The sequence below is a fragment of the Antechinus flavipes genome, chromosome 2 (genome assembly GCF_016432865.1).
Source record: "Antechinus flavipes isolate AdamAnt ecotype Samford, QLD, Australia chromosome 2, AdamAnt_v2, whole genome shotgun sequence".
Lineage (NCBI taxonomy): Eukaryota > Metazoa > Chordata > Mammalia > Dasyuromorphia > Dasyuridae > Antechinus > Antechinus flavipes.
In genome coordinates, this window is record NC_067399.1 from 206,109,140 (window position 1) to 206,135,605 (window position 26,466).

Here is a 26,466-nt window from a genome sequence, read left to right on the forward strand (position 1 = left end):
TTGGTCACTTTGCCCAGTATTATGGATACAAAGACAAAAAACGGAAAAAGAAAGAAATAATTCCTGCTCTTGAGGGGCTTACACATATTTTAAAATTTGGGAAGATAGGATAGGGAAGAGATTCAGAAAGACATTTTAAACATTCTGGGTGATTATAAGATGTTCAAAATGTAGAGATACTACAAGTAGCAAGAAGTATAAGTCTAGAAAGAAGGTTGAATGCAATAATGCTGTAATTTTTTTGAGAGAGCTATCTTTGCACAAGATAGAATCCTAGAATCTATCAAAGCTAGAAGAGTTCTTAGAAATAATCTACTTCAATTCCAAATTTTACAGATGGGGAAACAGAGGTGAAGTGGTTTGCTCCAGATCACACAAAATTGTTAAGTGGCGGTAAATATGGGATTAGAATCTTCACTTACCATTCTAGATGGTTGATAAAACCATATGCATTTGAGAATATTTCAGAAAGAAATCAGCAGGAAAAGCTGTGAGAATAGATAGGGGCTGCCAAGTAAGTGGGTGAAGAGGGAACAAGAGACACAGTGTGAATCATAGGCAGCAGGCAGAAAAGGGATAAAGAGCCAAGAAAGATGCTAAAGTAGATAGATATTATATTAGCATGAAGGGAAGTAAAAAAGAACATTGTTAGGAGTTCGAGAAGAGACAGACACTCTGAACAATCTACTGCATGTCCAGGTGAATGAACATGCAGAAACATCCATCATGACATTGAGCAGATACTGGATGCTATGAGAGCCTAGCAAGGGCATAGCAGCTAAGAGAGGTAAAGTCAGAAGTCATCGGTTCAAGTCTTGCTTCCAGCATGTTAGCTGAGTGATACCCAATCTCTCAGTCTGAATTTTCTTATTTGTAAAATTAGCACGATAGCTAATTTTAAACGGATAATAATTTTATCCTCAGGGTGGCTACAAAGCTCAAATGAAAGTACTCTGGAAAGGATGGTTCAGGTTATCCGTAGTTCTTGGAGCAAACCCATCCACACTACAAGGTAGCTCCCTGACCATGGTGCTGACTCTAGGATGTGCCACAAAATGAACAGGAGGAGGAGGATGGGAAATGAGCAGGGCTCAGATCCTCCCTTCTTCACTTCCCAGAGTGTCCTTTTTTAGAGCTTTTCTTTGAACTGAGTGTTCAGCAGCCCACAATGAGAACTTTATTCTTGGAGTCCCCTTTATTTGTGAAGTATTAATTCTCACCATGGCAACTAGTGCTAAGTGGAGAATGGAACCCCACCACAAAGACCCAAGCAAGCCCCATCGTCAAATTCACTGAAAAAGGGGTGAGAGGTTGCCATCATGTGAAACTGGCCCCAGAGAGGATGGATGGAGGAGGAAGCCTTACCATGATCACTAGTGGGAATGGGGGGAACCCAAGCACCCCCAATAGCTAACCCTCTAATTATGGAGGGTAGAGAAAGGGAAAACGGGAGGGGAAAATTGCTTAAAGAATAACCTATAATGAGGTTTGATTACAGCTGCAGTTTCGGTATTTTACTCCCTCAAATCCCCGCCGGCTCTTTGAAATTCAAGAGTTTTCTTATGTGAACATCAAAAGGTAAATCGTGTGCGAGCTCAGAGCTCAACCATACTGAGAGATGATTAGCAAATAAAAAATGTCCAAGGTTTAAAAAAAAGAGTCGTCAGCACTAAGTGCTAATTATACCATTTCCAGCTAACACCTGGCTTGTTTTTGCTCTTTTAATCAGGACAATTTGAGCAACAGCAGGGTCTCATGCAAAGTGGCTGAGGGCTCAGGAGACCTTGGATGGGGAACTGGGTTTCTTGGGTATCCTAAGGGTCAAAACTAGAAATGGGATCAAGATCTCACAACTAGACCATCTGCTGCTGATTCACCACTAAGTGGCATTTGACTTCTCATCACAGTGGTCACCTTCTTGGACTTGCCCTTCCCCCAACTGCCAGTCTTGTGTAGTAGAAAGGCACTAAAATGAAATTCAAATCCTTAAGTACATTTTACTACTTGTGTGATGACAGGCAGATAATTCCACCTCCATAGGCCTTAATTTCCTGATCTGTTAAATAAGGGGGTTGGACAATATGGCTTTGAAGATCCATTGTAGGTTTAGAAATAGGATCCTCCTTGATTTTCTACCTCCATTTCTTTGCTTATGGTGATTCTCCTGGCTGGACTTCCCAGATGAAAACTCACATCTACCATTCTTTGCACTAAATCTTTCACTTCTTTAAAGGTCCAGCTCTGACTTACCCAAACCCAAGCTTCTTTTCCCCCATGCCTGAATTTTATTGACACATATTAACATGGCCATGGACTTATGTTCAATCTAGGACCTTTGACTTAGATGGATGCAATTCCCTTGATCCTTATTTTCCTCCTTAGCAAAAAGAAGGGTCTGTAATACTATGTATATACCATATATTATTACACTAGCAAAATCTCTTAGTCTGCCTCCTAGAGTCCTCATTTGGCTGTGTGTTGAGGAGCCGTGCTGCACGGAGAGTCAAGAAAAGCTGGATTCTAATCCTGCCTCACTCACACAGAGAAGCAGGGAGGTGGGACAGTGGATGGAGTGCTAGACATGGAGTCAGGAAGACTCTGAGTTTAAAGCTGGGCTCAGACACTACTTGACCACAGGCAAGTCACTTAAGCCTGTTTGCCTCAGTTTCTCATCTGTAAAATGAGCTGGAGAAGGAAATGGCAAACTCCTCCAGTTTTTTGCCCAGAAATCTCCAAAAAGGGGTCATGAAGAGTTGGGCCCAAGTGCAATGACTGGGAAACAACAAATCCTTGGTAACTTTATTTTTTCAGTCTCACTTTTCTCATGTTTAAAATGAGATAGTAGTAACCCCTACCTGCCAAGGAGATTCTTATTTTTATTATCAATTATTTGCTGTTTTTACAGGTAGGCAGCAAGCTCCCCAGAAGCAAGCTCTGTGCCCTCTACTTCCTTTGGAGCTCTACCAAGCTCCTCATACCAGAAGGCATTCAATCAATACTCTCTTAATGAAATAAACACTGATCTGGGCTCAGTAGCCCTTTGGTCAAAGGTCTGGCTGAATGGTGAGGGGAAGGAAAGGAGATTAAGGAATTCAGACCAAGGCTTTAGAAGTTTTGGATGGGCAGAGAACCAATTTCCATTACAGTCCTGGGAAACATGGCTGTCTGCCCAGGCTGGCAGGAGGCTTGGGTGCTCAAAGTACAATCAGCACTTCAGCAAAAGCCTGGGGAAAGCAGAGATTTGGGGGTCAGCGGGCCTGGTTTCCAGTCCAACTTCTGCTGCTAAGCTAAGCTGCCTCCTTCTCTGAGTCTCAGACTTCTCAGGTGTAAAGTGCAGCAGGCTAGACGAGGGGGTCTCCAGTGTACCTCCTCTGACATTCCATAATCTCTTTCGAATTGCCTGAAAGTGCATGTGGAGGGCCAGAATGGCTGGGAGCTGGCCCAGGTCTTAGAAATCCCAAAATACTAACAAAGGAGAATGTGGAACGTTTTCATCTGGAATTCCCAGAATGGCTCCAGTGGCAAGACCTTGAGGACAGCTAGAGAGAGGCTCCCCTCAATTATGAGCCATCTCCACCTATGGAAGTTGTTACCTGTGCCTTTTGCCCTTCCTGGCATAATCAATCATTCAAGAAGCTTTGATTAAGTGCCCCCTATTTACCAGGCACTAAGAATATAGATCAATTAATTAATAAATACTTATTAAAAACCTACTATAAGTCAGACACGCGGCTAAACATTGAAGATACAAAAAAAGGCAAAAGTCCTTACCCTTGAGGAGCTCACAGTCTAATGGCGGTACAGTTTTTGCAGGTAAATAAATTCAAGATATGTATGATTATATCTATTGAGGAAATTGAGTGAGTGGCTCTCCCTGTATCACATAGCTGGCATGTATCAGAGGAAGGACTTGATTCCACATTCTCCTAACTCCAAGTGTTGTAGTCTATTTATTCACTATACCTGCTCAGTTGCTGATTCCTTTATTTAACTTATGCTTCTTTCAAGGCTCAGCTCAAGTTTTACCTCTTTCAATAAGTCTTTCTTGACTTTCCCAGTTGTTGATTCTATTCCCCTCATCATATATATATGTGTGTGTGTATATATACACACATATACACACACACATATATACATACACACATACATATATATGATACATATACACACATATAAACACATGTATATATGCATGAATATAAGTAGGTATATATGCTCATATACATATAAGGGCATGCGTGCATTTGTATACATATATGCAATGCATGTATAAACTCAATATACATATACACATATGTACACAGATGCATGTGTGCATATATATAGCTGGATGGGACCAATACTGGGATGCTCTCTGATATCAATAAAAATAATTAGCATTTTATATACACTTTTATTTACAAAGCATTTTCCTAATTGAACTTTCAAATGCAAATATTTTTGTCCTTAAAGAACAAGAAAATGCAAATTTGTGCTTAATAATTAAATTCCCTATTTCACAAGTAATTAAATGAAAACTGACATGCATGGTTTTTGATAGTAGGAAGTTCTTCTCCTCTCCCATTTGACTGATTTTGTTCTTTGAGGTGATGATAATGATGATGATGCTTTTTAATCCATACCACTAGTATATTATCTTACAGATGAGGAAATTGAAGCCCAGAGAAATTAAAGAGACTTGCCTATGACCTCACAGCTTAAAGCCAGTATCATTCAAACTGAGATCTTTTGAGTCAGGGCCCAGTACTTGTTTCACTAGGGCTACACTAATTCCCAAAATTAAGAGGAAAAGGGACAAAACTATCTCAGAGTCTAGGGAAGCTGGAACTGGCAGATTTCTTGAGCTCAGGAGTTTGAGCTTCAGCAGGATGAGCTGATTTGGGGTCAGCACTAAGTTTAGTATCAGAAGGAGCTGCCTAAGGGATAAAAACAGCCCAAGTTGGAAATTCAGCAAACCAAAGCTCCTAGGATGATATATACATACAGCACATATACACACATAAATGCACAGAATAGGCACCCATGAATTAATAAACCTGCATAACACAAGGCACATGCAATACACATGTGTACAACATATATAACGTGTATAAACCTGCACATAAACATATGTATGTAGGCATATGAGTTTGGTGTCTAAATGATAATTATGGTCTTGATCATCATATTAAGTAGTTTCAGGCAATTTTGGGGTTAATTACTTCTATTTTACATTCTTATTCTTCAATGTAGAAGATCTATAAACTCTACTCTCTGCTTACTCAGAAGGGTTCATATCCCAGGAAAAAAAACGGTCACATACAGATCCAACTGATCTATAAACCAGAATGTCAATTTATTCATTGACAGCAGGCACTTGTCACCATGTGGGCTCCCTCCCCCCTTCATATTCTCAGTATATTTGTCCATTACTTCCTCTCTCCTCCCAATAAAAATCTTAGGGAAAACTGAATTATGATGGATGAAATGTTAGAATAGAGAAATTCAGAAATGTGGAAACTGAGGTTCAGAAGGGTTATTTGTGATGTCAGATTTCTGTCTGGGTGAATGTAGACTGAAAAAAGAAGTGAGAGAATGGCTCTAAAGTATGGTAACTTGATGCTAAGTCTTCTCCTGGTAACTAGACCAAACAGATGTTTCAGTTAACCAAGGTGTCTTCTTCCTTGGCTACCACTAGGACCATAATGACAAATTTTTTAATCTAATCAATTCTTTTGCCCAATCTTCAAGCTAACACTCAAAACCTAGTCAAATGACCTTCTTCTGGTCTTACTTTCTGGACAGGATGTTTACACTAATCTCAGTAGTATTCTATATCTTAATGATGTAGCATTTAAAAGATTTGAGGTCCTTTCTAGGCCATCTCCCTCACTGTATTATAAAGAAACTGAGGTCAAGATTGGTTAAGTGACTTGTTCAAGATTAAACAAATAATAGTAATCTGAGACTTGAATTCAGATCACTACCTCCTGGGAACTGCTACATGGATTGAGGAGTTGGGGGGAGAATAGGACTGTACCTTATGGCTACAAGGCAGAGATCCTGGGACACCAATATAAAGCCACTCTAGCTATTTCAGTGGGGCAGAGAAAGAGCTCAAACAACTATGTGATAGCTTTATGTTTTAACTAATTAATCTTATTAAATAGATTCTAATCCACTAATGAGCTATCAGAACATGATAAAAGAATACATTCAGTACTCTCTAAGTTCATCACCCAAAACATAGCATTTTCATTCTGTTGTTGTTTGCTTGCATTTTTGTTTTCCTTCTCAGGATTTTTTTTCTTTCTATATCAGATTTTTCTTGTGCAGCAAGATAACTGTATAAATATGTATATATATATACATATACATATATATATACACACACACACATGTATTAGACTACCTGCCATCTAGGGGAGGGGGTGGGGGGAAGGAGGGGAAATTTGGAACTGAAGGTTTTGCAAGGGTCAATGTTGAAAAAATTACCCAGGCATCTGTTTTCTAAATACAAAATAGTTTTAAAAAGAATTGCAAAAAAAATTCATCATCCAAGGACAAATCCCTATTTCTCTGTTTTAGTTTATTTCTGGCTAATCTGTTGGCTTATGTTAATTTTAATTTTTAAAAGATTATTTTATTTTGTTTTATTTATTTACATCATTTCCATTTTAAAATCATCTTCATTTTAAAATATATTCCTTTTTTATCCTAAGCAGAGAGCAATTCAAACAAATAATTTTAAAAACAGGAAGGGAAAGCCAATTTTGTAAAACTAACCAAACCATCAACTCAATCTAATGGTACATGTAATATTCCATACCCATCGTTCCCTATCTGTAAAGAAGGAACTATTCTCTCATCTTTTCATTAGGACAAAGCTTGGTGCTTAAATTAATTTTTAAAAGAAACTAGATTCTTGGGGATGGTTTCCCTTTCCCCAGTTCCTGACATTCATGATGTTTTCTGCAGACTTTGTCCATTATTATACCCTACCTGGTGGGGATGATCGGGGTGCTTGAAGATCCCCCATACTTGATGCACTCTCTTTGACCTGAATTTAATCTTGTTTTCCCTGTGGGACTGGGGATTAATTTGTCCTGCCAAATGACCAAATGAGTGATGCATTTTTCTTTCTCAACAAGGCCTGGCTCTAATGGGGTATTATAAATCTCAGTCTATGCTGACAGCATGTGTCAAAGTGAAGCAGCCAGCTTAGGTCACTGCTGAGCTGGTCTAAATGCCCCAGTCATGGGCAGGATCAGCCTGATTCATGCCTAGAGAAGGTCAAGATCGTCTCTGAAGAGAGGCCTCCTGCATAACAATGCTTCTCATGGAGTTGTCTAAACTTCTAAATGGTGGGGAACAAATGTCATCTATCCCCTGAAACATGATGGCAAGCTCCCAGGCTCCCGGGCCTGTCAGGAGATGGGGAGGGAAAAGTTTACATCTAGACTGGCCTCCTCAAATAAGAACCAGTACAGTTCAGGTACATCAGCTGCTTATGGAATAAGAGAGAGAGAGAGAGCTAAAAGAGACACCCTGGAGGTCATCCAATCTATCGTCTTCATTTTCCAGGCAAGGGAACTGACCATTAGTGGGATTCAGTGACTTGTCCATGATTACTCAACTGGTAAATATCAGTCAGAATCTGAATCCAGGTGTTCCTGATTCCCAGCACAAATGGTCACCCTACTGTAGATATCTAGGTGGGACTTGGATAGAAGATTGGATCTGGAGACAGGAAGTCCTGAATTCAAATCCCACATTCTTGCTATATGGCTCCAGGCAAATTTTTTCTTTTTGTGGTGGAGGGATTTTTTTTTTGAGGCAATTGGAGTTAAGTGACTAGTTCTACTATATCATGCTGCCTTTACTTGTTCTTCACACGGCAAGCTGACTCAATGATTTTGCACAGGTATCCCCCATTTCTGGAACTCCCTCCCTTTTCATCTCTGCTTCTTGCAAGATGAACTGGACAGTCACTTCCTGTGAGCCCTTTCCTGACACCCCCAGATACTAATATTTTGCCCTCTAGGTTTCCCTTGTATCTGCTTTCCCTGTGCTTTGTTTATACCTATAGAAGTACTATTACAATATGAGCTTATTATGGACTGTTTGCTTTTTTTTTGGTATCACCATTGAGTGCCACGTATTTAGTACATAGTGGGCACCAAATAATTGTGTGCAATTAATTTCAGCATTGGATAGTTCTACTATATTCAGTAAAATGTTTATTTTGTAGAGTTTTTCTGCTTCATCCCTCATACGGTAGGTGTTGAAAACTATATCAAGTTTAATTCTGAAAAGAAGAGGCTCAGTGGAAGAGATAATAATGGTGACCTAGCTTCAAGCTCAAAGGCTTAATGGAATCAGCAAATAAGGGACAAAAGTGAATTGTCTATTTTGGGGAGCAGGCATTGAGCCCCACCATCAGGCTGATTTCTCCTTTAAACACAGGAAGGCATGAACAGATGACTGATTTAAAAAAAAATTGGGGAATTTTAGTGACCTGAAAACTCAGTATTATTCTGCAGCGTAATATAATAGGGGGAAGATTATATTTTACTTTGCAGTGAGTGCCTGGGCACTTTGAGCTAGGATGGTGAGGCTTCTTATTGGTGAACACTCCCCATTTGTTAACCTGGACATACAAATGAAATGGATTTAAGTGAGGGAGGCTGTGCAAAGTTACCTGTCTCACTTTCCTCTCCAGAGCCATCTGGGCCCAGGGGCCAGACAGAGATAAAGGATGGAGATGGCCCTGGATGGAGACCCTGACCTTTTTTGCCTTAGCAAATAGCCATTTGTCGGTGAGTGCAAACATAGCTTTATAGGTCTCTTTCAGCAAGGCCCCAGAATGGTAAAGAAATCACACTGAAGGGACAAGAATGTTTAGCTAAAGAAGCCTTTTGTCTTATTCTACGTGGGGGGAAGAGGCACAAAGGGCTGGAATACTGTGTTCAGCTCAGTGCAAAAAAATGCTTCTCAGCAATGAGAATCCTCCCAAAGCAGAATGGTCTCTGTGGAGAGGTAGTGGGTTTCCCCTCATTGGAGGCTTTTAAGTAATGGCAGGATGACTCCTTGTGGGGATGAAGGGCCTCCTATTTTCAGACAGGAAGTCCTTTCAAACTCTGGGGTTTTATGATTTGTGACAAAGATCAGATGGTGTCTGATCTCTCTAAAAGGTTTCTGGAGGGGAAGCCTTAATGAAGGGAATGTCTTTAACTCTGTAATCGTTTCTTAATTCACAGGGATTTTTCTCCTTCTTCAGGTGAAGGAGGACAAATGTCCATCCTTCCTGAACTGTAAGAAAAAATCAGCACAGAGGGCTTTGCATGGAGGCAGTACAAGAAAGAAGCCTGTGTTTCTCCTTCCCCCTCACGGCCCAGATTTGGGGGTAAGATATGGTTGGGAACTTACATTCTTCTGATAAAATGATAGTATCTCTGGGGCAGAAATTAGGGTTTATGGTTCTATATCCCCATTGCACCTATCACAATATGGAATACATAGAAGGTAATCAATCAATAAGTTCTGACTGACTGAATGGGTCTTACCTCCGGATGGTTCTTAGAAGGGTAGACCTGGCTTCATTGTGGAAGGTGATGATGATGCTGGTTGGAGGAAGGTCGGGACCATAGTGTAAAGTTGCACATCTGGGGAGAAAAAAGAAACAATATTCATTCATTCAGCTAAGTGGTGCAGTGGATGGAATGCCAGGTATGAAGACAGAAAGACCGGAGTTCAACTCTGGCCTCAGACACTTACCAGATGGGCAAATCACAATCTCCGTTCATCTCAGTTTCCTCATCTGCAAAATGCACTTGTCCTTACATGGGATGTTGGGCAGATCCCATGAGATAACAATGTAGAGTGCTTATAATGGTATCTTAAACATAGTGGTTTTTTTTTTAAATAAAAGTTTATTTTATTTAAATAAGTCACCAAGTAAGGGAAATAGGAGAGACATATTCATAAATGAAGGCAATATAAAAGTAAGATATCAATAAATATATTAATTTTTAAAAAGAAAGTATAAAAGGGATTGGACTATATCAGGGATTCTTCACCTGAAGTCTATGAACTTTTTAAAAAATAACTATTTCAATAGAATTGATTTCCTTAGTATTTTATATTATTCCTTTCAATATAATTGGTTTTCTTTGTGTTTTATTTTATACACTTAAAAACATAATTATGAGAAGGCTAAATATATTAATTTTTTTAAAGGAATTGAACTACTTCAGGATTCTTAACCTGGGATCCATGAACTTTTTTTGATAACTATATTTCAATATAATTAGTTTCCTCAGTATTGTTCCTTTCATCATAATTGGTTTTCTTTATGTTTTATTTTATGCACTTAAAAACCCCAACATAATTCAGAGAAGCTCATTATAGGCTTCACCAGATTACTAAAAGGCTTTATGACACAAAATGATTAAGATCCCCTGAAAGGATGGTTTCCTAGGTCCATTCCAGCTCCAATATTTTACAGGTCCATTCCTTGTATTTCTACATATATATGTATGTATTACTGTGGATATATAATAAAACTATTAGGATGAAGTCCTATCTGCCAAAGTAGAAAGAACCTAGACATCTAGAAAGCTCACATAGCCAGAATACTCTTTACAGACGTCTATCATAAGAATTAATGTTCAGGATGATAATAGTGAGACTCCAAGACCCAAAAGAGCTCTGAAAATTACTAAAGAAAGGTCAAATTCTATTGGGCCTAGGTTTAATAATTGAGCATATGTTATTTCATTACTATTCCTCAAAGTTAGGATGGCAATTCTGTTATAATGAGGGGTTAGTAAAATCAATGTCTGTTTTAACCCGATTAATGAGAACTGAAAATCATGAATGAGATGAAAGTCAAACACATCACTGAGGTATCACTTCATAATCATCAAACTACCAGAAAATAATTTTTAAAAAAGTAACAAAATTCTACTGGCAGGGCTATAGAGAAAAGCTGCACTCATTCATTGCTGATAGAATCACAAACTTTCAAAATCTCTTTTTTGAAGGACAGTCTGGCAATATGCAGAGAATTACAAACATAATCATACCCTCTGACCCATTTATTCCATTGAGCAGATACTTTGAAAATGTTATCAAAAATAACAAAAGCACTATCTGTTTAAAGAATTTCATATCAGCACTGCAATGGAAAATGGGAAAAAAATACCTGGAAGAGCCTAAATATCCAACAATGGTTGAATACATTTGGGCAAAATAAATTTAAAGGGACATTATAATGAAATTGAGATTGTCAAATATGAACAATATATAAAAATATAAAAAGGCCTTTATGAAATAATGCAGAGTAAAAAAAGGGTCCAAAGAAGAAAATACGCACTAATCTTGATTAGTAAGAAGAAAAGTAAAAAAGAATGAAGAGTTACACAAAAGAATCTTAGAAATAGTAACTGAGAAGTTGAGATATTTTATGAAACATTTCCTGTTTAATTGACAACATTGATGATCAATATTTTACATAATAAATGGTAATTTAAAAAATCAATCAGAAGCATCATGGTATACTGGATTTGGAGCAGGGTTAAAAGGTGGATTTGAATATTATAAGTGCAAATACTTATAATCTGTGTGACTTTGAACAAGACACCACATACCAAGGTACTTCAATTTCTTTATCTGGAGGAGATAGTGTCTCAGTTTCTGTTCTAAATCTATAATCCTATACTCGATCAATAAGCTACCAAAGTGCCAGGACTACAATGATAAAAATAAAATTCTTACACTCCTTACATTCTAATAGGAAAGATGCTATGTACACATATAAATGTATTCAGGATAAATTAAAAATGAAGTGAATAGAGACCTAGCCTCAAAACTGACAACACCTGGGTTTCAGTCCCCCTAATACAGAATAGCTGTGTAATCCTGAACTACCCTTTACCCTCTTAGAATTCTTGGCAAACCTAGATCAATTACAAAGAAAATGACGGTCTAAATTGGTTTGAAAAAGAAAAGAAAAGAACATCAATTGGAAGTTTCCTACTAATGAAGGCATGGGTCCTTAACCCAAATAAATACAAATAAGTTTTGGGATAGAATGACTTAGCAGCTGGAGAGACCTTCATGGAGAAAGTGAGCTTGAGCTAAATCTTAAATAAAAATTAATAAGGTATTCCAAGAGGTAGAGGAGGGAAATCAAGCTGGATAGCAAGGGAAACAGCTGGACAAGGCAAAAGCAGCAAGTCCAGAATCTTTGTGTGTACAGATGGCCATTATTGTTGGAAGGGAAAGTCGAGTCAAGAAGAGTTTTAAAGATGGATAGTAGAATTTATATGTAGAAGCAGGAAGGAGTTATTTTTGTTAGTTTTTTTATTTAAGAAGGGAGTGATATGATCAAATCTTAGCTTTAGAAATATCTCTTGGACTTATGATGAAAGATTCTGTCTATATCCAGAGAAAGAACTGGTGGAGCCTGAATTAAGATTGAAGAATTCTCTTTGTTTATTTTCTTTATTTTTCTTGTTTTGGTTTGTTTTTTGGTTTGAATTTTCCTTTACAGCATGATTACATGGATATGTGTTTTGCATGACTACATATGTATAATGACTTGCCTTCTCAAAGTGGGAGGAGAGAATTTGAAGCTCAAGATTTGAAAAAAAAAAGGTTAACTTTTTAAATCTAATTGTTTTTTATTATATTAACATCCACATCATCATCAATCATATTAATAATTAGCTAATTAGTTGCATTGGCTAAATATTAACTAATATACATTAGTATATTACATAAATAATATTCAATTAAATATTAAAACCAAAAAATTTCAACTCAGAGTCCATTGATCATTCCATTGTATTGGCATGTGATGGGAAGACATGTATTTGTGTACATGTGTGTTTAAACCAAGCTATCTCTTCTTCTATTCAAGACTTAACACTATGCACATGGAATTGGAGATGTTTTGCTTCAAAGCTTGCCCCACATTTGCATTTGACTTCAGTTGTAGATTTGCAGGAAATGTATAAAGGCTCAGCAAGGCTCCTGGCAGGCTTCCTCTGAAATCATTCTAAACATATGAGTGCCTTGTCTTGTTCTACCCAGTGGCCATTAGTCTCCTAGGTTTAAATTGCATTGTCTCTACCTTCCATCTGGTGAAAGAGGAAGAAACTATATATATACAGTTTCAATCTCTTCTCTGCCAAACTCCCTCAAGCTTTATTTCTTCATCTTCAGATCCTTTTGTTGAATATGACTCATTTCTAGGAATGCAAATAATTTATACAAAAGTGTTACAGTCATCCTAATGCACCATCCAAACCTTTCATTCATAGAAAAGGAAACTGAGGAACAGAAATTTGAACTGACTTGTCCATGATTGTATCAGAGTAGCAGCAGAACAGAGATTTGAACCAAGGTTTTCTAAAATTTCTGGACCATGAAGGAAGATGCTATCTGTATCCAGGGAAAGAAAAGATAAATAGAAATATGTATAGAATGATTTTACATATATGTATATATATGTATGTGTAAATATATACGTATACAAATATATGTTTATATATGCAAATTTATATTTAATGGTAGCCATCTTGAGAGAGATAAGAAAGAGGGAAGAAGAAAAAGAAAAAAAAAGCTTACATGATAATTTTAATATATACTTAAAAGGAATAGTAACTTTACACATTAGATTTGCAATTTAATGGGCAATCATTTTTGTTTTCCTATTCTACTATGTTATGGAAGTGCTTGGTTTATTTCTCAAATTCAGAAAAACACACATGCTTCCATACTCTTTCATAATGTCTCTAAGCTAATAATAATGACAATAATAACTGACATTTATATAGCACTTTGAAGTCTACAAAGTACTATGACCCCTTCCTAATTTCCTTGTCTTATTACATCTTATTTCTCTCCACAAACTTTCACTCTGTCTCCCAAATCCAAGTAGTTTCTTCAACTATTTGCCATGTTTGAAAATTTCTCTCTCCTCATCTTAGTCTTCCTGGGTTTCCTTCAGATCCCAACTAAAATCCCACCTTCTATAAGAAGCTTTCTCATTCCTGTTAATGCTAATGTCTTCCTTCTATTAATTAGCGCCAATTTATCCAGTGTGTATATTGTTTGTACACAGCTGATTGCATGTTGCCTCCCTCATTGGATTGTGAGTTCTTTGTGAGCTGACATTGTTTTTTGCTTTTCTTTACATCCCCACTGCTTAGCATAGTGACCTGTCAGTCGGACACAAAAGTATGTATACTTTTGAACCAGTCATACCCAATGCTAGGTCGATAACCCAGAAAGATCTAAAAAGGGAAAAGGACCTATTTGTATAAAAATATTTATAGCAGTTTTTTGTGTGTAGCTAAGAATTGGAAATCAAAGGAATACACATCAATTGGGGAATGACTAAACAAACTGTGGTACATGATTGTAATGGAATATTATTGTACTATAAGAAATGACATGCAAGATGATTTCAGAAAAAACCTGGAAAGATTTACATGAACTGATAAACAGTGAAGTGGATGGAACCAGGAGAATGCTGTACACAATTACAGCAATATTGTTTGATGAAGAATTGTGAATGACAGCTATTCTCAGCAATAAAATTTTCCAAGACAAATACAAAGGACTAATGAAGCATATTCACTGCCTCTGGAGAAAGAATTAATAGTGTTTCAATACAGACTGAAGCATGTTACTTTTCCATTCTTTTAATTTTCCCCCTTTTATTGGAGTCTTCTTGTACAAAATGACTAATATGGAAATGTTATACATAACTGTGTGTATGTGTATGTGTATATATATACATATATCCTATATCTGATTGCTTACCATTTCAGAGCAGGGGAAGGGAGGGAGAGGAGGATAAAATTTGAAACTTTAAACTTTAAATAAAAATGTTTTTTAAATGTGGCCTGAATAAATCTGTTCCTGTTTGAGACTACTGCAATGAATGATTACCCTAATCCTAAACATTGTCTTCTTGTATTATTCTAGCCTTCTTAATCCAACATTCCTGTGCTATGTCATGATTCTAGTCCAGTAGGATCCACGAATTGTTTTCAGACAAATTGCTAGTTGGCCATACCTCTGTCCTCTTATATTTAGGAAGCTAATTTTTAAAAATCCAAGTGTAAGATGATAGAGTCCTGATTCTATAATCTTGTATATTATCTAACCTTTACAACTTTTGTGAGCTGCAAGTTGCAAATGTGTTATGTTTTTTTCCTAAGACATTAACACTAATAATATTAATGTAATACAGAGCCCAACAAAGTTCCCTGAGATATTCTAGCCACTAAAGACTTGCTTCCAAGCTCACACTGAGTTATCACCAATCTTCTTTGGTCCAGAAATTTCATTTCCTTGAAATCTACCTAAAAAATGTACCAAAAATCTCAGTGCAGTTTTAAGCTTTTATAGGTTGTAAAACCTGGATGACCTAGCCTATATTTTACAAAATTTTCTAGAAAATAATGAGACATTTGCTAAATGTTGTACTAAAATCTAAACTGTATCTGTAGCATTCCCCTGATCCAATAGTCCAATAATCCTGTCAAAAGAGAGAATGAGGTTAGTTTAACATGACCAATTCTTGAAGCCATCTGGCTCTTTTGTGATTCTCATTTCCTTTCCTAGTTTTTCTAGCTATTCTGATAATATGTTCTAGAAATCTGCCAGGAATCAAGGTTAACTTAGAAGTCACTACCTCAGAATTTGCAGACTTTATGCCTTTCTCTTTCTTCCTACTCTTTCACTTTGATCATTCTTGCAGTACACAAGTATTTATTTTCCTCAAGGCAGGTACTCTGAGCTCAGCAAAGGCAGCTACATGCTCTCTTACTCTTTCTTTGGAAAGAGGGATGGATTTGGTATCCCATGGCCTAGGTTCAAATGCCAGCTCTCCTATTTACATTGTGATTGACCCTTAGAAAAGTGCTTAACCACTCTCAAACTCAGTTTCCTCAACTATAAAATGAAGGTATTAGACCAGATGGCCCTCAATGTCCCTTTGTTCCCTTGAACTTCTTTTTTTGCTCTGGGTCCAGTGTTTCTGGGACTCAAAAAGACAAGTTCAGAGTACCTCTTAACAAGGCTTAACACTTTCCACTGGAAGATAATTTTCCTTGGAAGAGATATTGAAGCAAAAGAAAGACTGAGTTTTTATATCTTCTCTCTAACATCACTTAGTTCATCCACCCAGAGTGTACTATTTTTTCTTTGATCATATTCTTTTCTGTAATATAGCTAAAACAAAAAAACCCACCTTATTGTTTTCCCCAGCATGTTTCACCAGCCTCAGCTTATTCCATGCTTTAAAACTGCTGAAAACTTCCGACAAGAATCTACAATTGTATTCATCTTCCATGACTTGCCCTTGATTTCATACTTTTTGGTGTCTTTTTTTTAAGATTAGATCTTCCTATCTCACTTGCTAGAAGAGCAGAGGCACTGGGCAAGAAGGGATTGGGGGGAAAGAGGTACTCATCCCATTGCTAATTGTCTCTGGAGCTTTGACCTGCTCCATTTTTCTCTTTTGGATTGGTTGGTCCCTCCTTAGGCATCCTGATGGGCCCATGCTCAAGGCCCCACACTATTAAGGAGGGAGGACATCCAATTGGCTCAGAACTCCTGAGCTCATGGGCTCTAGCAATAGCAATAATGACAGGAGGACTTTTAGCCCCTAGTTTAAATAGGCTAATGACTTCCTTGTCCATCCACACTGGTATCTTTAGACAACCTCTCTTCCTAATTTAAATAATTTTGTTTCTTCTTTGGAATTTTGTTCTTAAAAACTTATCTTCAGTCTGGATTGATTTTGGGGGGATTTTAGTCCAACTTTTCTTTGCTTTCTGAAATCTCCCTACTTTTTAAATAGATATTTTCCCAACTTAGATTATTTGCCTGATTATGCCTGGATTTCCTCACTTCTATTCCAAATGTGAAGAGATAAATGTAAATTTCTCCCAGTATTCCCAATAGTTTTGTCCCAGTGACACTTTAGGTACAGAATGGGACGTTTCCTTTTTGATCCCTCTAATTTTTTAAAGATGAAACATTCGTTAAGCCAAGTTAAAAAAAAAAAAAAGGTTTTGGTTTTGGCAAGCAGAGCTCTTTTATCTGCTGATATCTAACTTCCTGAAGCCTCCCCTCAAGGCTATATTATATCTCTATGTACGATCTGTGTTTCATTCCTTTTTTTCTGTTCAAGGAGTCTATAGTAAGCTTTTCTGTTTTTGCCTTTAATAACCACCAAAATGTTTTCTGCCATATTTCCCCTTTTGGTAATGTAGCTCCTACACAAGTACATTTTTTTAAATGTCCAAAGCCACTCCTGACCTAAAATGTTCTTTTGGATAAAGTATACCTTCCAGATTCCTGGGCCATATGATACTCATGGGACAATCAGCCTCAATTTCCTCAGCTTGGTAAAACTAAGGAGTTGGATGTGATAGCCTATAAAGTTGATTCAAGTTCTATGATTTCACCGATTTTATGACACTTAGGAAGTCAAATTTGCCATTTTTGTTAGGACCTCTCTATTTGTGTATTTTCAGATGCCATGACTTTGCTGCTAGTCCTTTTTCCTTTTCTTTCCTTTTCCTTCCTTTGTCTTCCTTTTCCTGTTATTTGTTTTATCTTGGTACTGCTCCTATGATTTTCTGAGAGCTGCTATTGTTGCCTTCGTACACAGTGTAGTTATTTTCTCTGGTAGCTACTTTGGTGAATATATACATAGGAGGTAAGTTTATCTCCCCCATCTTTTTCAGGTAAAAGTCCTTTGTGACTTGTCATCTTCTTCCTTGAAGGTCTTGCATAACAGGAGAAAGAACATTCTAAATTTGTGAGAAAACCTGGTAGAATAAAATAGCTCTAGAAAGTAGTCTGGTGACCGCACTGCCAGGGGCTCAGTTTCTCATCATTGTTTGGACAGAACACAACTAGACCTCACTAGTGCCTCTCACCTTCATATTTGTGCAGCAGTGGCAGTGCTGGGACCAGCAGCCTTTGTTTACTGGCCCAAGTCCCCATCTCTAGAACCAGCTACCCTCCTGGGCCACAAGAAAGACATTTTCCCCCTTTTCTTCCCAAGCATTTGAAAACACTCCAGAAGCAGTATCAATGCTAAATTTTCCTCTATAAGTTTACTCTCCTTTTTTGGTAGACACTTGAAGTTTAAAGTAAGAAAGAGGAAATTATGAGGATAAATTTTCCTCTTGAAAATGATCTTAACTAAGCGGAAGAGAGAGGATTCTCCAGCTGAACGGCCTGCTGCATCGAGCCATGGCATGACTGCCAAGATTGTAACAAAAACACTTACATTTAGACAGAAGAGAAGAGCCCTGAGTGGAAGCACAGGAAGAAAGATGTTGGAGAGTGACTTTCCATGTCTTACTTTGGCACTTTCCTCAATGCTGGGGCCTTTTCAGCCTTGAACACCCTTCTCCTATGGATGAATGACTCTCAGGGCATCCATTCTGCAAAAGGACCCATCATTTACCCTTCCTGGCTCACAGTTTCCTCCCCCAGCTTTTTCTCAGTTCTGTTTTGAGTCATCTTCTCCTAGAACGTAAGCTTTCTGATGTATTGTTCAGTTCTTTCAATCGTGTCTGACTATTCATGACCCCATGTGGAGTTTTCTTGGCAGAGATATTGGAGCCATTTGCCATTTCCTTCTTCAGCTCCTTTTAAGGTAAGGAAACTGAGGCAGACAGGGATACGGGACTTGCCCAGAGTCACACAAATAGGAAGTGGATTTGAGTTCTGAGCATCTTAACTTCAGGACCAGCGCTCTCCAACAGCTGTATCACCAGCTGCTCTAGAAGCTCTTTGAAGCAAGTGATTACCTTTCCTTTAGCTTATATGTGTATTCCCAATGTTCAATGTGTTTAAGTCCCTAATGAATGCTTGCTGGACTCGGCATCATAGCACCCAAAATAAAGCCACTTCATTTTACAGATAAAAAACTGAGGTCAGAGGTATCGACTCTTGGCCAGCATCACATAAGTAACAATTAGCTAAGTCACAATTTTAACCCAGGTCCCTAGACTCTGAAGTCAGTCTTATTTCAACCACACAGGAGCGTTAAATTTGAATTCCACCTCTGACATATGTTAGATATGTTCAGTGTTATTTCTACCACACAGGAGGGTCAGATTTGAATTCCACCCTTGACATATGTTAGGTATGTTATCTTGGACAAGTCACTTCCTCAAGTCGCATGTTATAGTGGAAAGAGCACTAACTCTGGGGTCAGAGGACTTGGGTTTGAATCCTGTCTCTGATGCTTATTACCTATGTGATTTTAGGCAAACAATCTCTTCAGATCTCTGTGCCTTAGTTTCCTAATCTGTAAAACACGGCTATTGGTCTAAGTCTAGAGCTTTGAGCTCTGGATGAAGTAAGTAAGTCTCAGTTTCTGCATCTGCAAAATGGAGATAATATTCACACTATCTACCTCCCAGGGTTGTTAGGAGGAAAGTACTCTATAATCTTTAAAATGCTCTATAATTGTGTGAGATTATTTCTTGGTGGGAGGAATTGGAATTCAAGAATACAATAGGGACACCAACCTCAGAAAGGAGAGAAGGAAAAGGATGGGAGTGAAGCTTCCCCATCAATTACAAAAGAAGGGATTGGTCCAAGCTAAGCTCAGAGTCCTTATTTCTATTAGGAGCAATTGATATGTAATCAGTTCCCACAAGGCACAGGCTCTTAAGTGGGTAATTTCCTAAATAGAGAAGCCTATTATGCTTTGTAGGTACTCTCCTCCTTTTTCTCTTTTTTCTAAGAATGTGTATCTTCATTTGTCCCTGGACACAAAATTGCTCTCTCTCCCCAAATTGGATATCCCAGGGAGCTGCCAGTCCCTCATGTGACAGCAGCTCCCTAAGGATCACATCAGCACGATCATGACATTGACTCCCGGCAAGGTTGATCCTTGGCAGAATTGTAAATTTGTCCTAGTTCAGCACAGGATTTGTACCCAAAGGGACTCACATCTACCAGAGATGCTGGTCCTCGAGCAGCCAGAAAAACCAGGCCTGTCTCACCCAGGACCCAAGACATTCACCTAAGACTCTGAGCTGATCTCCCAGAGATTCCAAACTGAGAGTGCCAGAAGGGGCAGTGGTCAAAGACTGGAGGCCAAGTGCAACCTCTCATGTCTGGCATCTGTCTCTTGCTAGGCTTACAATGTTCTATGTGCACAGCCCATTCTACTCAGTACCCTGTCAGGAGCACATACCCTCACTTTGCCCTCCTAGAATTTCTATTCTTTCAGGAGGTAGCTCAGGCACAAATATCTATATGGAGCCTTTTCTGATCCTTTCTCCTCTCTCCCGAACAGCTGTTAAGATCCTTCTCTCCCAAACTACCTTCTACTTAGCTGTCTTCTATGTAGTCATATTTATACTCTTTATATTTGTTTAGTATAAGCTTATATGAGCAACTGGATAGCAAAGAACTGGGTATGGAATAAGGAACTCATCTTTCTGAATTTAAATCTGGTTTTAGAGACTCCTTAGTTGTGTGACCCTGAGCAAGGCACTCAGCTTTCCCTCAGTTTCCTCATCTGTAAAATGAGCTGGAAAAGAAAATGGCAAAGCATTTCAAAACCTTTGCTTAGAAAAATCCAAATGGGATCATGAAGAGTCAGGCAGGATTGAAACAACAACAACAAATCACTTTATATAAGAATTTATTTTCTCTAGGAAAACGTAAGTTCCTTGAGAATTTGGTTTATTTCATTCATTGTATTTGCATCTTTGCAATAGTGTGCCATCATAGTATCTGGTATTTAATAAATGTCCACTGAATGATTTCATAATAATAGCTAACATTTATATAATACTAGTTGTGTGCTAGACACTATACTAAGTGCTTTACAATTATCATTTCAATTTTTCTTCACAACCACATTCTAAGATAGGTGCTATTATTATCCCCATTTTACAGATGAGGAAATTGAGGCAAAGAGTATGTCTGAGGCCAAATTGAACTTGAATCTCTGTGCCCTTTCTTCCCTGAGTCACAAATATCCTCCTAAGTGCCCTCTCTGGTTCCAGCATACATCTGGCTCATTCTCCCAGATTCTCCATCTCTATAAAACTTATTTCAAAGCCCATCTTCGACAGGAGGCCTTTCCTTGTCCACTTCCCACTCACCTCAGTCCCTTTCCCTTGGGCTTGCCATCCCTTTTACACTGTATCTTGAGTGTACATATTTAGTTGCATGCTGTCTCCCTCATCAGAATGTAAGCTCCTTGAGGCCAGGGACCCTGTTTTTGTTTTTCTTTGTATCCCCAGCACTTGGCACACAATAAACCATAATAAATACACATTGCCTGGCTGGCAGGCTGGCTGATTTCATTAGTCTTTCCCTTTGTCAATCTACCTATCACAAAACTATATTTTTCTAAAAAAAAAAAAAAAAGAAGCAGCAGCAGAATAGGTGCTTGAATTCCTTCTTTTTCTATAAATGGCAAGGCTACAAGGCAATCAGTCCCTTTAAGCATATTACATGTAGGTATATGCTTTGAATGAAGCTTTTCTTTGACCCAAGTTGAGAAATGAGCAATTAATTTATATGATCCCAGCTGTAAGACAGGATTAGCAGGCCTAGTGCTAAATCTCTGTCTCTCCCTAGGCTATTTATAAATACCTTCTGGTCCCAAGATCATTCCTCTGCTCTAAGCCCTTCTATCTTCTCTGATTGTGCCATTGGGGGAGAGAACATTCTCACTAATGAAGGTCTCCTGCAGCTCCATTCCACCCAGCCACCTGGCACCCCTGCCCACCGGGGCCACCCAGGACTGACTGCCTTCACTGCAAGAAGACTCTTTCTAACCCGGCTGGTGCAATGAAACATCAGCTAAAAAAAAGTATTCCATTCAGCATGTCCAGGATTATTCTGTGTGACAATTACATCTGGGGTAATTTCAATTTAATACCTCACTGCAAGTGAAAATTGCAGCCTGCAGCCTGAAAATTTCTGTAATAATGAAAATAAACCCAGTAAGTGTGGCTGGTGCCACCAGGGGCTAACTCTGGGTAAATGTTTCCTGCTTCTTACTGGTTTAGGGGTCAGCCGCTCATGTGAGCTTGTAGGGGGGAGAGGGAGGTGGGGAGAGGGAAGATTACAAGAGGAAACAATAGAGGTTTGGGAATAGAAAAGCTGTGTTTACTTGCTCAGTCCTGGACCAATGAGAGCCAGACAAAGCCTCCTCTCCCTAGTTGGCCATTGGAAATATATTGTTCCAGGCCAGAAACAATCAGAAAAGAACTTTAAAAGTGGTCCAGAGGGTTTTACGAAAAGAAAATCGTCATAAAGGTATCAATGGACTTGGCTTTCAACTACTAGTCCCAAATCACAGATGAGGTTCAGATTGGGAGCATAAAGTGAGAAGAAGGTTGAGAAGGGAGAGAATGCTGAAAGAAGGTGGCTGATGAGAATCACTGGGAGAAAAAGTAAAGCTGCTGAGCCGAGTACTGGACAGTGAAAGGTCCCCTCCCACCCCAACTGGAGCCAGCCCAAAGGACTTAGTCTTTCCTTAAGTAGTAAGTACCAGCTCCCATTTCTGTAGTACTTTAAGGCAACCAATCATATCACAAACAAGATAACCCTGTAGATTCCACTTTGATCCTTACAACCCTATGAGGTTGGGACCACGAATATTATTATATTTATATTGGAGGTGCTAAGGATTAAGGAAAATAAATGTGCCCAAAGATTTTTGTATATTTTTAAAGTCTGGATGTGTGCTTTTTATCAGTGTAGGGAAATTTTCTTCATCAATTCAGATCTGTAATTTATAGTCTAAAAGGATTAACTAGGGCACTGGGAATTTAAGCAACTTGTCCATATTCATATAGCTTTTGGTGCCGGAGGTGAAATGGGAACAAAGATCTTTCTGTTGCCAAGGCTTCTTGTCTATCCATTAGGCCACACAGCCTCTCAATTAATGATACTTATATTATGTGGTTACTGTCATACATTTGGAGCTGAAAAAGACAAAAGTTCATTGAGTTTGAGCCTGTCGCTCTACAAATCTTCAGATCCCAAATCCTGTGCTCCTGCCTCCTCACCTCTCAGTGCCTCTTGGGAACCTGTAAAGGAAAAAAAGGGGCACACCCATTCACCAAAGAAAAATCTAGGGCCTAAAACTGGAGAAGGACCCAGCTGGGAGTGTTCATAGAAGGACCAGAAGCTTAGGGAAGCTACCAGTGGAGGGGTGAAGAGTACTGGGTCTGGAGGCAGGACGTCCTGAGTTCAAATCCAAGACAAGTTACTACTTAACTTGTATTTCCTTTCTCATTTCTAAAATGGGGAACATAATAACATCTACCTTCCAGGGTTGTTTTGGAGGTCAAATAAGATGACTGTAAATCCTTAACATTAGCATAACAAAAGCAATGTAAATATTATCTGTTAGCAGCTTAGAACAGACCCTAAGGCTCCAAGTTTTGTGTAGGGGACTTATTCTATCTAGGCTTTTAGAGAGTGGGAGGCCTTGGACTCCGAGTAGAATAAAGGTTGGGATAGGAGGAGGGGAGGAGATTTCCTCAGAAAGGAGATTGCCTTGTGGACGGCAGAACACATGGGCAGAACAGGAAGCCTTGATGAGTTGTGCACCAGTCTCCAATAGGGGAAACAAGATGATCATCCCTCTCCGGAAAGGAAGGCAACCAAACAGACAGGAGTGGGGGCCTCTCTGTTTCTGTACAAACAAGCGGAGCGTGGGGAGATCAGCGGCAGGCAGCGCTGCTCGTTGGCACGGCAAGGGGAGAAAATGAGCTGTAATTAGGAAAGTGAGACTCCGCTAATTCTGAGCGCTGACTGGGATGTTAACGCTGGAAGCCCGGGTCCTCTCTTTGCCTCCCGCCAAGTTCTTGGCCCTAGACGGGGTGGAACTTCCCAGAGGGACATGGAATAGCTTCCAAGACTATCACCTCTCTAATTCATTACCTGCAAGAGGAGAGAAATGAGTTCTAATTCAGTGGGCCTTGATAATTTATATTCTTTAGGGATGGCTGACTGGGGAAGAATAAATAAACAGCCAATTCCTTGCCCAAAGGTTCTTGAGGTCAGGGACCATGTCTTTTTAAATAATTTCCACAGCACTTAATACCATGCTGAGCACATTAATTACAATTATAATTAGTGGTTTAGTCCTGTGATTTCATTAGTATTAGCAACCCCCAGTGAAGAAACTCTCTCTACCAGAGTAAATTAGTAAATTCTGCATATTGGAAATGCTCATGTCTCCTGCCTTTCTTAGGGTCACACTGCTAGTATCTTAAAGGCAGGATTTAATTCCAGGTCTTGTTGCTTCTCATACTTACTCCATGTTGGACAGTGGAAAAGTTACTTTTTTGGGATTCAGTTTTCTCCTCTGTAAAAAGAGAGGAGGAATAAAGATTTATTAAGTACCTACTATGTGCCAGGTACTGTGCTAATTTTTTAGTCTTATTTGACTCTCACAATAACCCAAAGATGTCATTTTGATCCCTATTGGACAGCTCAGAAATTGAGACAATCAGAAGTTAAGTTATCCAAGTCACATATTTAGTAAATGTCTGAGTTCAGATTTGAACCCAAGCCTTCTTTTAGGCCCAATATTCCAATCACTTCACTAGCTGCCTACTAAGTTTACTGAACTATCTCTATCATCCTATCTGTTGAAGAACTGGACATTAAAGCCTTATTCCAGACAACAATAACAATGACAGCTCACAGCAATAATGATAATAACTGATATTCATGTAATATTTGGAAGTTTGCACACAACAACCTTTGAGGTAAGTGCTATTGTTATTATTCCCCTTTTACAGATGAGGTAAAAAAGGTTCAGAAGATCAGGATTTGAATTACTGAGAGTCCATGGTACAGTGAGAAAATATATATAAAGGTCATTTATTCCTATGTCAAGTCCAGAAGGTCCAATCCTTTAAGACTCAAGCCCTGCTTTCTTGCTTTGGGGATGGGGGCTGGGAGAATCCAGGGGACTATGACTGGCCCATTATCAAAGTAACTCCTATGGATATTCTTGGGAATTATCCACAGCACAGCTGAGTCCTGTAGCCTGGACAGGATGGACAGTGACCAGCTTGTCTCTAATCTTCATTATAGGAATTATCTCGGAACATAGGCCCAAAAGTAAAGAAGAACTAGAATTGGAAATGGAAAACATCAAGACTGAAAGGCAGTGGGAAAATCTTCAAAGCTCAAATCCATAAGGCTAGCTGCACTCTGACAGTATCCTTTTTTATGGGAATCTAAAAGATTAATCAAACAGCTAGATATATTAATGGCACAGAGGAAGAAGGAGAAGGCTGCCAGCCTTGTGATCTGACATCTGCATGCTGAACATCAGAGAATCATAGGATTGAGAGCCCAGGGGGAGCTCAGAGATCATCTGCCTCAACTCCATGATTTTACAGATGAGGAAACTGAGGCCCCAAAGCATGTTTTCAGTTCATTAAAAATTCAATGGCCTTTCCTATGGAGAAAAAAAAAAAGGAGTTAAAAAAAATCCAAACAGCCCTCCAGAAGCATTCAGGAAGAAAACACAGCTGTATTTAAAACCAGACTCCCAGGACCATGTGCCCTGATTGGCAAAGCAGTTCATGAATAATTCAGGTTCTTCTGATCTGTTTTTGCTTTTTCTTTTTTTTATTTTTAAGAGATTCAAGTTAGACTGGGACCAAAAGTACTTCCTGGATCGTCAAGCTCTAGAGAGGAAAAAAATCAAAGACTTAGTATCTGTCATACTCATATACATGCAGTGACTTTTTTTCACATCTCCTGTTACAGAGAATCATGTTATTGATGGTCTCCAGCTTGAAAATCTCCCCAGCTATTGCTAATAAAGACTCCCTTCCCTGCCTCCTACCCCCAACTTCCACTCCGTGCACGAGAATCTATAATATCTTTCCTATAGTCACTTCCCATGTGAAATGACTCTGACTATTAATTATTACAGTAACGAGTAAATACATCCTCCGTTACTCACATCCAGAATGTAACAAATACCTCTAAGTCAGAAAGAACATCATGTCAAAGGGGAACTCCTGCATGTGAACCTGCAGCAGAGGCCAATTCTTCATTTAGACCAGGCATTTTTTTAACCTGGAGGTCATGAAATTTTTTTGAGATTTTGATAATTGTATTTAAATATAGTTTCTTTATAATTCTATGTATTTCACTTTAAGCATTTAAACCTTTAATTCTGAGTAAGGGTGCACAGGTATCACCAGACTGCCAAAGGATCCATGACACAAGAAAGGTTATAAATCTCTGCTCTAGACTGCTGTATTATTTCTGGAAACATCATGACCAAAATTTGTCCTATGCCTTTACTCATCCCTGTGATTTTCACAAACCAAAATAAAGTTCTCATATGTGTTGTCTACTCTCATTAGAAAGTAAATTCCCCGAGAACAGTGACTCTTGTATTTGTATGCCCAGCTCTGTTGAATGGAT

The 26,466-nt window shown here is 38.6% G+C and overlaps 1 protein-coding gene and 1 long non-coding RNA gene across 3 annotated transcripts in view; one reads left to right on the top strand and one right to left on the bottom strand.

Annotated features, from left to right (window-relative positions):
* Window positions 1-26,466, bottom strand: part of GALNT14 (polypeptide N-acetylgalactosaminyltransferase 14) — a 315,282-nt gene that overhangs the window by 77,903 nt on the left and 210,913 nt on the right. Inside the window, exon 3 of the mRNA XM_051976114.1 lies at window positions 9,546-9,644. Coding sequence (XP_051832074.1) covers window positions 9,546-9,644 — 99 coding nt within the window. The remainder of the gene's footprint in view (window positions 1-9,545; window positions 9,645-26,466) is intronic.
* Window positions 1,289-26,092, top strand: LOC127548628 (uncharacterized). 2 transcript variants are annotated; one of them, XR_007950445.1, is made up of 4 exons: window positions 1,289-1,578; window positions 8,702-8,798; window positions 9,240-9,385; window positions 25,114-26,092. It is a non-coding gene; the product is annotated as an uncharacterized LOC127548628 (long non-coding RNA). The 2 variants fall into 2 exon arrangements; XR_007950444.1 differs by lacking the exon at window positions 25,114-26,092 and having other exon boundaries at window positions 9,240-9,487.